Here is an 11658-nt window from a genome sequence, read left to right on the forward strand (position 1 = left end):
CAACCCATATGTTTCACAGGTGTTCATTACAGCTAATTCTTGTCGGGAGAGTAGCAGGCAGGGATGGCAAGTCTACAGACAAAGCAGCCACACCCCATGTTCCTTAATCCAGTCAGCCCTCAGTAAGGAACAAAGCCTCACATCTATTTTTGATTTACTTCTCCGTAAAAGGCTTCCTCACTTCTGTCCAGTTGTATGTCTGTCTTGAGCCAGCCTGGCCGCTGTGGTAAGCAAGTCGCATTCGTTACTATAGAAGAATGCTCTTCAGTTAACTTTTTAAATGTCCCTACAGCAATGTTTCCCAGACTGTGTGTGTGAAGATGCATATAACAACACGTATGCCTGTGTGAGGACCATGTCAGAAATGTGGAATTTACAGTATTGCGAGTTTGATGACCAGGAGGTAAGAGGGCCTGCTGCCTCCCCCACCCGTTGTGTCTACTGCCAGGGCTTTGTTGGCTGAACTTCGTGGCAGAAGAACAATTCCAAGGATGCTCCCTGGGGAGGATGGGTTTCTTATCTGTACTTGCCCTTGGGTTTCCGTCAGTTAAGGAACTAGGATTGCACAAGGCCATACTTGACTTCTCTAACTCACCTCGCTGGGTGGGGTTTTCTCCACTCCCACCATCACCCGCACGTACACTTTAAGTGCATGCAGTTCACTTTTTCAGGATACTACATGCCTGGTCTGTTTGCTTCTCTGATAGTTTGGGGTGAAGGTAAGATGCCTCAACTTCTATGGAGATGAAAGGAGTTGGGGCCTCTCTTAGAAAGTTTCTTGGCAACCAGCTTGGTTCAGACCCTTCTGTCGCCACCACAGTGCAGTCCAGTGCTGATCAAATAGATTAGAAGGTTAAAGGCAGCATCCTTGGAGGAAGGTGGCTTTCAGCCAGCCCGGATCAGCGTGGATTATCTGAAGGGATCACACTGACTGCCGTCCCGTGTGGATTCTTACTGTTTATTAGCGAGTGTGCACCTACCCCATCTGGCAGCCCACATCTTGCCATATGGAGCCGGTGCCCGTCGTGTTTTTCAGAAATTGACTTGCTCACTATTTATTTGTAGATTCTGAGCACTTCGGACAGCAAGCAAGAGAGCTTCCCTCAAACTCAGTTCCTTCTGCTTTAAAAGTGATAGTCCGAGGGCAACTACTTGAAGCCTTTATAGGCAAAATTTATCTACAGTACATCTTCTTAGCCTATCACTAACTCCCGTTTGGAGAACAAAGTACAGATTATGGGGAAATAGTGATATTAGATGTGTCTAATTTTAGAAATAATATTGTATCTTTCCTCAATTGGTGTTATTTATCCAAAACTGCTTTTTAAAATAGGAAAACTTAACATTTTTGTAACACAGGTTAGAGTACTTTCGTATCTGTTCTCATTTGAATCTTCACAATTGTAAGGCAAAGATAAACTTCAAATGTCAGCTCTCACTCAGTAACCTCATTACTAAGTCTAGTTTCTGAGCCCTTGCCATTTGAGGGTCCTGCCTTCGGTTCTCTGCTTTAATTACAGAAGGTAATAAGCTTCTTCCCCTCTCTCCCCTCCTGACTGCCTGAAGGCACAGGGATGCTGGAGGCCCCTTTCCAGCATGTGGGCCATAGACCCAAAGCAATTCAACCCCCAGAACAGATGCTCCATTGTCTCCTCTATACCCTTGGGCTTTCTGAGAATCTTGAGACCCGATGATATTCTCCTGGGCCTTGGTCTTTAACCTGCCTCCTCCGTTCCCATTTAGAAATAACTCACATGAGTATTTCTTCAAATGTAACCCTTGCTTTTTTCTTGCCTCCATCTTTTCATTTCCTGTAGGTGTTTGTAGAAGTCTATAACCTGACTGCAGACCCACACCAAATCAATAACATTGCTAAAAGTATAGACCCAGAGCTTTTAGGAAAGATGAACTATCGTCTAATGATGTTACAGTCCTGTTCTGGACCAACCTGCCGCACTCCAGGGGTCTTTGACCCCGGGTAAGTTTGCATCGTCCTCAGAAACTTTGTTCAGTGGTCTCCGGCAGTCCTGCCATTCTTGAAGGCACAGGGAGCCTGACGGGTCCTCCTTGCTCTGAGCTGAGCTGTCTCTCTCTGTTCTGCTTTACAAGGGGAACACTGTGTCCCAGCGCAGCAGCCAGTTGTGCTGGGAAAATGAGCTGCTCTCCACAGCCAGTTGGTGCTACAGCTGGAGACGCAGCCCTGCCCATACCACACGGGGCTCTTCTTCCCCCCTGTGATGCTTGTCATGGTACCACTTGATGGCACTGGTGACATCTGGGGTTGCTTTAGCGTAAGCTGACCCAGGGCTACCCTGTTCCCTAGTGCTTCTGAGAGCATATGCTTTCATTTCATTTCTCAGAAGCCCCAATTACAGAAACTTGAATACTTGCCAGTAAATTTAATATATTAAATACACACAATGAAATAGAAAGTATGAACTCTCAAGTGTCTAAATAAATAAGCCCGCTGCAATATGTGAAGGTTGGAAAGATATTTAACGCTTACCTACTAAGTCAGCTCTGTTCCTCCTACTCTCATTCCTCTTAAACAGTAACTTTTCATCAGTAACATGGCTGTCAGCACACCATGCATTTGAGCTGTGTGTGGCAAGAAGCCTGTCATTTTTTGCTTGAAGATTATAAAATTCAAAATCAGACTTCCATTGGGAAAGGATTATTTCAGTTCTTACACTCTGATTATAGGAGAGAGGGAAGAATGATGTCCTAAGCTGATGGAAACTAGTAAATTATTTAGCTACCTTCATGTGAAGTGGTATCTTCAAATCAGTGAGGAATATATGTGAATAAGTAGAGAAAGGGGATTGTAGACTATTTATTAAAGAAATGTAGTACTTTTGCTTTTAAATAGTATACATAGAGCCAAAGAGACATGGATGCCAGCAAACTAAAGGTAACAATATAAAAAGACAATATTTATCATAATTTTATATCATTTAAGCTAATTAACTTTTATATGGGTAATCTTGTTAATGTGTAATTAGTAACTGATCAAGCATTCTGACCACCCAGCTTTAATCTTTCCTCCAAGTTAGTGAAATGGATCCTCACTTGGTGGCAGTTCCTTGAAAAAGGAAGTTCATTCTCTAAGATAAAAGCACTAGACTTCTAATTGACACATGCTGATTTTGCAGTTTCTAACAGCTACTTTGCTCAGAATGTTTTACCAAACTAAAGTTAGATGTCTATAGCAGTCGCTGACTGACTCTAGGAATTTAAAGCCAGCATCTAACTAAATCTTGCATAGAGGGTCATGAGACTTGGACATCTTGGACTGTAATGTTGGGCCACAGAAGGTCAGATGCAGCAGCCCCGTTAAGTGTTAGAAGGACTCGACCATAGAATTCCCCTATAGCCCTTAGAGCCCAAACAGGTAAATTTCACATGAGGAAATAGTGCTTGGAGTTGTGATTTGCCCAAAGGTCAATCGTTTGGAACTGATTTAGCAAGATCTCTTGACTTCCAGGCAAGGTTTGGTTTTTTTGTTTTTTGTTTTTAATTTTTATTTTATATTGGAGTATAGTTGATTTACAGTGTTTTGTTAGTTTCAGGTGTACAGCAAAGTGACTCAGCTATATATACATATATCTGTCTTTTTCGAATTCTTTTCCCATTTAGGTTATTACAGAATATTGAGTAGAGTTCCCTGTGTAAGTAGGTCCTTGTTGGTTATGTATTTTAAATATAGTAGTGTGTATATGTCAATCCCAAACTCCCAGTTTATCCCTCCCCCTGCCTTTCCCTTTTGATAACCATAAGTTTGTTTTCTAAGTCTGTGAGTCTATTTCTGTTTTGTAAATAAGTTCATTTGTATCTTTTTTTTTTTTTTTTTTTAGATTCCACATATAAGCGATATCATATGATATTTGTCTTTCTCTGTCTGACTTACTTCACTTAGTATGATAATCTCCAGGTCCATCCATGTTGCTATAGATGGTATTATTTCATTCTTTTTCATGGCTGAGTAATATTCCATTGTATATATGTACCACATCTTTATCCATTTATCTGTTGATGCACCCTTAGGTTGCTTCCATGTTTTGGCTATTGTAAATAGTGCTGCAGTGAACACTGGGGTGCATGTATCTTTTCAAATTATGGTTTTCTCAGATATATGCCCAGGAGTGGGATTGCAGGATCATATGGTAGCTCTGTTTTTAGTTTTTTAAGGAACTTCCATACTGTTCTCCATAGTGGTTGTACCAATTTATATTCTCACCAACAGTTTAGGAGGATTCCCTTTTCTCCACAGGCTCTCCAGCATTTATTGTTTGTAGACTTTTTGATAATGGCCATTCTGACTGGTATGAGGTGATAACCTCATTGCAGTTTTGATTTGCATTTCTCTAATAATTAGTGATGTTGAGCATGTTTTTATGTGCTTATTGGCCATCTTTATGTCTTCTTTGGAGAAATGTCTATATTTAGATTTGCCCATTTTTGGATTGGGTTTTTTTTTTAATATTGAGCTGCCTGAGCTGTTTGTAAAATTTGGAGATTAATCCCTTGTCAGTCACATTGTTTTCAAATATTTTCTCTCATTCTGTGAGTTATTTTTTCATTTTGTTTATGGTTTCCTTGGTTCACATTTGTTTTTATTTCCATGACTCTAGGAGATGGATCAAAAAAAGATGTTGCTGTGATTTATGTCAAAGAGTGCTCTGCCTATGTTTTCCTCTAAGAGTTTTATAGTATCCAGTCTTACATTTAGGTCTTTAGTCCATTTTGAGTTTATTTTTGTGTATGATGTTAGAGAATGTTCTAATTTCATTCTTTTACATGTAGCTGTCCAGTTTTCCCAGCACCACTTATTAAAGTGTCTGTCTTTTCTCCACTGTATAGTCTTGCCTCCTTTGTCAAAATTAATCAACCATAGGTGAGGGGGTTTATTTCCAAGCTTTCTATCCTGTTCCATTGATCTCTATTTCTATTTTTGTGCCAGTACCATACTGTTTTGATGACAGCTTTGTAGTATAGTCTGAAGTCAGGGAGCCTGATTCCTCCAGCTCTGTTTTTCTTTCTCAGGATGGCTTTGGCTATTCAGGGTCTTTTGTGTCTCCATACAAATTTAAAATTTTTTTGTTCTGGTTCTGTGAAAAATGCCATTGGTAATTTGATAGGGATTGCATTGAATCTGTACATCGCTTCGGGTAGTACAGTCATTTGACAGTATGGATTCTTCCAATCCAAGAACATGGTATATCTTTCCATCTGTTTATGTCATCTTTGATTTCTTTCATCAGCATCTTATAGTTTTCAGAGTACAGGTCTTTTGACTCCTTAGGTAGGTTTATTCCTAGGTATTTTATTCTTTTTGATGTGACGGTAAATGGGATTGTTTCTTTAATTTCTCTTTCTGATCTTTCATTGTTAGTGTATAGAAATGCAACAGATTTCTGCGTATTAATTTTGTATCTTGCAACTTTACCAAATTCATTGATGAGCTCTAGTCATTTACTGGTAGCATCTCTAGGATTTTCTATGTATAGTGTCATGTCATCTGCAAACAGTGACAATTTTATTTCTTCTTTTCCCATTTGGATTCCTTTTGTTTCTTTTTCTTCTCTGGTTGCTGTGGCTAGGACTTCCAAAACTATGTTGAATAAAAATGGAGAAAGTGGGCATCCTTGTCTTGTTCCTGATCTTAGAGGAAATGCTTTCAGCTTTTCACCATTGAGTATGATGTTAGGTGTAGGCCTAACAATGTAGGCATTGGCCTTTATTATGTTGAGGTAGGTTCCCTCTAGGCCCACTTTCTGGAAAGTTTTTATCATAAATGGGTATTGAATTTTGTCAAAAGCTTTTCTGTATCTATTGAGATGAAAATATGATTTTTAGTCTTCAATTTGTTAATGTGGTGTATCACACTGATTGATTTGCAGATATTGAAAAATCCTTGCATCCCTGAGATAAATCCTACTTGCTCACGGTGTATGATCCTTTTAATGTATTTTTGGATTTGGTTTGCTAGTATTTTGTTGAGGATTTTGCATCTATGTTCATCAGTGATATTGGCCTGTAATTTTCATTTTTTGTGGTATCTGTCTGATTTTGGTATCAAGGTAATGGTGGCCTCATAGAGTAAGTTTGGGAGTGTTCCTTCCCCTGCAGTTTTGGAGAATAGTTTCAATGGAACAGTTTCAAAAGGGTAGCTGTTAACTCTTCTCTAAATATTTGATAGAATTTGCCTGTGAAGTCATCTGGTCCTGGACTTTTGTTCATTGGGAATTTTTTAATCACAGTTTCAATTTCAGTACTTGTGATTTTGGTCTGTTCATATTTTCTGTTTCTTCCTGGTTCAGTCTTGGGAGATTGTACCTTTCTAAGAATTTGTCCATTTCTTGCAGGTTGTTCATTTTATTGGCATATAGTTGCTTGTAGTAGTCTCTTATGATCCTTTGTATTTCTGTGGTGTCCATTGCAACTTCTCCTTTTTCATTTCTAATTTTACTGATTTGAGCCCTCTCCCTTTTTTTCTTGATGAGTCTGGCTAAAGGTTTATCAGTTTTGTTTATCATTTCAAAGAACCAGATTTTAGTTTCATTGATCTTTTCTATTGTTTTCTTCGTCTCTATTTCATTTATTTCTGCTCTGATCTTTGTGATTTCTTTCCTTCTACTAACTTTGGGTTTTGTTTGTTTTTCTTTCTCTAGTTGCTTTAGGTGTAAGGTTAGGATGTTTGAGATTTTTCTTGTTTCCTTAGGTAACCTTGTATTGCTATGAACTCCCTCTTAGAACTGCTTCTGCTGCATGCCATAGGTTTTGGATCGTTGTGCTTTCGTTTTCATTTGTCTCTAGGTATTTTTTGATTTCCTCTTTGATTTCTTCACTGATCCATTGGATGTTTAGTAGCATTTTGTTTAGCCTCCACGTATTTGTGCTTTTTACAGTTTTTTTCTTGTAGTTGATTTCTAATCTCATAGTGTTGTGGATGGAAAAGATGCTTGATATGATTTCAATTTTCTTAAATTTATTGAAGCTCTCTTTGTGGCCCAGCATGTGATAAGTGCTGGAGAATGTTCCATGTGCACTTGAAAAGAATGTATATTATGCTGCTTTTGGATGGAATGCTCTATAAATATCAATTAAGTGCATCTGGTCTAACGTGTCATTTAAGGCCTGTGTTTCCTTATTGATTTTCTGTCTGGATGATCTGTCCATTGATGAAAGTGGGGTGTTATTTTAAAGTCTGTTTTGTCTGATATGAGTATTGCCACTCCAGCTTTCTTCTGATTCCCATTTGTATGGAGTACCTTTTTCCATCCCCTCACTTTGTCTATGTGTGTCCATAGATCTGAAGTGGGTCTTTTGTAGACAGCATATATATGGGTCTTGTTTTCGTAGCCATTCAGCCAGTCTGTGTCTTTTGGTTGGAGCATTTAATTCGTTTTCATTTCAGGTAATTATCAATTTGCCATTTTGTTAATTGTTTTGGATTTGCTTTTGTAGGTCTTTTTTCTCCCCTTCCTCTTTTGTTCTCTTCTCTTCTGATTTGATGCCTGACTTTTTATTGTTGTGTTTGGATTCCTTTTTCTTTTTTGTGTGTATCTGCTGTTGATTTTCAGTTTGCATTTACCATGAGGTTTTGATATAGCAGTCTGTATATATATACAAGATTATTTTAATTTGCTGGTCTTTTAATTTCAAATGCATTGCCAATATCCTGGATTTGTACTCTTTTCTTCTCACAGTTGCTGGTTTTGATATCATAAAGTAAAATACAATGTTATTTCCAGATCACACAAAGTCCAGCCAGCCCGTGGGGGTTTTTTTGTTTTTTTCTTTTTTGGCCACGCCCTGAGGCATGCGGGATCTTTGTTCCTCAACCAGGGATGGAACCCGTGTCCCCTGCAGTGGAAGCTCGGAGTCTTAACCACTGGACCACCAGAGAAGTCCCCAGTCTGTGTTCTTCATGTCTGCCAGGTCTCAACTCAAGTTACCATTGGCATTCATTCTTACTTCCCCACGAGTGGTAAATAAGTGATTTTATGTGCCACATGTTTTACATGAGTTGCCTTCCTGTTTTGCTGGTGGCCAGAGGGGTCGATGACTTACCTAAGTTCATAATGAGCCAGATTCAAGCTCCTGTCAGGTGCAGACTTACGTTCTTACCCACCACAGTCTGTGTGTCTAAACTGAAAAAGAAGACAGGGCTTTGAAAATGTTGGAAGGGCTTTCAGCAAGGACTAGACTCTTCCCCAGGCTGCTTTATAGTTGAGGAATCACCCCCCCCCAAAAAAAAAGTAAGCTCAAACCTTTCCTTCTAACCCCTTGCAGGATTAGCCTTACTTCTGTTTCTCCTCTCCTCTCCACTTCCGCTGTATTATTTTGTGCTTGCTGACTTACGATGGAAGTGCTCTTCATTACTAAAAGTACTCTTGCTTTGTACTACAGACTTTCCCACTAGATCCCCTTCTGGTGACTTAATTGTTCCTTTTGTATCCCTTCCTGCCATTCTTTCCAGTTAATATTCTGAATGAAGTACTCAATGGCTAACTGTAGTTAATGTGGCATCGTTTTTTTTCTTTTTCTGTGCCCAGATACAGGTTTGACCCTCGTCTCATGTTCAACAATCATGGCAGCGTCAGGACTCGAAGGTTTTCAAAACATCTGTAGCACCTCTGCGGTTGGATCCCTTGCACGCCTCTTTCTGATGAAGTGATTGTAGTAGGTGTCTGTAGCTAGTCTTCAAGACCATGCCTGGAAGGGTTTCTGGACTGGCTTTAAGTCCTGTTTGAAAAAGCAACCCAATCAGCTGACTTCCTTGTGCAATGTGTTAAACTGTGAACTCTGCCTGTGTGTCAGGAGTGGCTGTCCCTGGTCCCTTTATTCAACTGATGATGATACTCCTGAGGTCTTTGTTCTCACCAAACCCTTTCTGTCCTGGGGCCACAGTTCTTGATTATTCCCCATGTGGTCAAAGTCTAGATTTGTAAATCCATTCAGATAAATGGCAATGCTTTAGGGGGGCAAGGTTTTTGGTATACAGCTTGACCTAAAATCAGAGGACCTGCATAGCATTCGAGATTGAACACTTCACTATCAAAAATACTAATATCACATGGCTTGAAGAATAACCATCAGAGCTGACCCATCTGATTAAGAACAAATACCATTGTTTTTAGATCAGTAGTAGTACACTGTTTATAATATCCATCACAGTGGATCACAAATTCAAAACGCATCAATGAAGCTCTGTTCATTTTTTGGAAATTCTGGGCTGGTGCTACATTGAAATAGAACAGTAGCAAGCTTTTGGTAAAGGCTAATTCCAGGTGGTTACTGAAGGTGATGGACATCTACTTTCCAGTGGCTGCTAACCACATGAAGCGCCAGGGAACGCCAGGGGTATCTGGGGAATGTCTCTTCTCTTGATACTTTCCTTTCTCGGATCTGAAATATAAAGTGGGTTAAGTATTTCAGCAGAGAAGGACTTCCAAGGGTTGGTGAAGGCTGTGCTTTCTGAGGGCCTTCTGTAGGTAGGGCTCTCTGGTGGACAGGTTGAAGGGCTATAAATCAGGGTGTAGTAAGTGCCTGTCCAGCAGGGGGCCTGGGTTCTAGTCCCATGTGTGATGTTGTGAGACTCCCTCTGCATATTGCTGACATTCTGTTCATTTTTATAAGATGTAAGAATTTCTGAGAGTTGATGCAGAGTACCAACTACTTACCTTCTTCCCTTTCAGAAAACTTCTTGAGTTTTTGGAGTCTTGTGTAATTTGGGCCTAATTCACTATTCCTCTGTCGAAACCCAATCTTCTTGAGATTTCCTCACTGTTTAGAACACCTGCATTTTTGTCTCTTGGCTCGAAGACCAATCCCATTTCTTGTGTTTTCTTCACAAGAAGGTTAATTGGTGACGTGGCAGCAGGGGAGGAGGAGGAACTGTGGTTTATAACCTGTTCAACTCAGGCAGTAGTGATTTTAGCTTTATGTAAGGTCCTAGGTTGAGCTTTAAGCACTTTGTAAGACATGGCCATAAGTAACTTTTCTATCACAATTCCAGATAGCCATGTTGGGTTAATAGCCATTGGGTTTATTCCTTTACCTCATACAATCCCAGTAACTGGTGGTATTTAGAGGTGAAATGGGCAAGTGAAATGAATACCTCTGCTGTGACCATTTTAGGAAAAGAAATTCTAACAATTTTGTAACTAACTAAAAGCAAACTACAATGTTGAGTATGGGTATTGGCTTTATTCTACACTTTTGAGTCTTAACATTAATCAGTCAGTCAGCTTCCACATTAATGGAAGTTGACCATGGTTATTCCTGAATAAAGAGAAACCAACTCTTACCAGGTCTTGTACTGTGATGTCATATTATTCAGTTTTATGATGCTGGTTCCTGAAAACAGATGACATCGTAAGAGTGACACAAATCAGCTGCTGATAGTATTCCTGTCCCACTGCTATTATTACATTCATCAGACTTTTTGTTTGGGGGGCAGGCGGGGCGGAATGCAGTGAAGCCCTTTTTTTGTACCCCTAATTTTTGAATGGCCTCTAATTTGACTTTTTCTCTTGGACTGGTTGCATTCTGGATCTACACTAAAATCATCTTTCATAAAGAGACCTCAGTTTCTATACTACAGACCACAAAATGCACTGGAATTTTTCAGAATGATATGTACAAGGGCCCCACTGCAAGAGGCTTGCCTTGTTTCTCTCTTAATTGTACTGATTTGAATTTTGATCATTTTCCCTTTTAAGAAGACCAGGTCCGTATGTATTGGTAATAGAAAACTGTTAACCATTAGGAACGAACAGAGGTCTTGGGGAAGAATAGAGATTTTGCCTTATAAGATTGCCTATTACAAAGCTCTCCCTCAAGTAAAATAACAGTCCCTACAACTAAAAAGTAGGGAATGCCTTTTGAGTATCTTTGAATTTGACCATGGTGCTGTTGCAAAATACATTTTAATTGACAACAGTAGGGTTTTTGTACAAAATAGTAATGATTGATAGCCATGGAAGGTTATATTTTTGTGTCTAAGGACTAGTGTTTTAATGAAAGAAGATAAATTGTCCCAGGATCCTTATTAAGAGAAAGCAAACGGTATTTAAACTGATTCACCAGTGGAACTAGGTGGGAATATTTGGGTCTTTTGTTTCACCACTGCTTAGGTCCAACTAAATTTGTGTATTCATGTGTTTGCATCATCTGTTCTTAGAAGTTATTCTGCCCTGGCTCTGTGTCATCTCAGTCATTTGACTAAGAAAGTGCCCTTTGAAGGACCCTGTTCACTGCTGCACTTTTCAATGAATTAAAATTTATTTCTGTTCTAGTGGGAATGTGTCCTTTGTTTTAGTCCACAAGTAATAATTTTGACAAAATGTTCTTTGCTGTATACTGTTTAATGTTTTAATCACTCACCTAGTACTGGAGATGGGCTGTTCCGCATTGGGTACCATAGTCCCTACCTGGAAACCTCGTTCGTATATGTGTGGTCCCTGCTGCGCAGTATCCCTGAATGAGCACCATGTAGAAAATCCTTCCTGATAAATCATTATGCATTTACAGTTTGGAGAAAAAAAAAACAACTTACCTTGACCAGCTTTAAATTAGATAAACTAAGCTCACCGTCAGAGGCGCCTTGCCTTGATGTTCAGTCATGTGATCCATTGCCCTAAATGAGAAGTA

General features: G+C 39.5%; 1 protein-coding gene across 1 annotated transcript in view; it reads left to right on the forward strand.

The window, feature by feature from the left end:
- GNS (glucosamine (N-acetyl)-6-sulfatase) overlaps positions 1–11309 on the forward strand; it is a 49988-nt gene extending 38679 nt beyond the window's left edge. The window contains exons 12-14 of the mRNA XM_061205079.1: positions 293–403; positions 1818–1978; positions 8559–11309. Coding sequence (XP_061061062.1) covers positions 293–403; positions 1818–1978; positions 8559–8634 — 348 coding nt within the window. The 3' untranslated portion in view covers positions 8635–11309. The remainder of the gene's footprint in view (positions 1–292; positions 404–1817; positions 1979–8558) is intronic.
- The last annotated feature ends 349 nt before the right edge of the window (positions 11310–11658 follow it).

The sequence above is a fragment of the Eubalaena glacialis genome, chromosome 11 (genome assembly GCF_028564815.1).
Source record: "Eubalaena glacialis isolate mEubGla1 chromosome 11, mEubGla1.1.hap2.+ XY, whole genome shotgun sequence".
NCBI lineage: Eukaryota > Metazoa > Chordata > Mammalia > Artiodactyla > Balaenidae > Eubalaena > Eubalaena glacialis.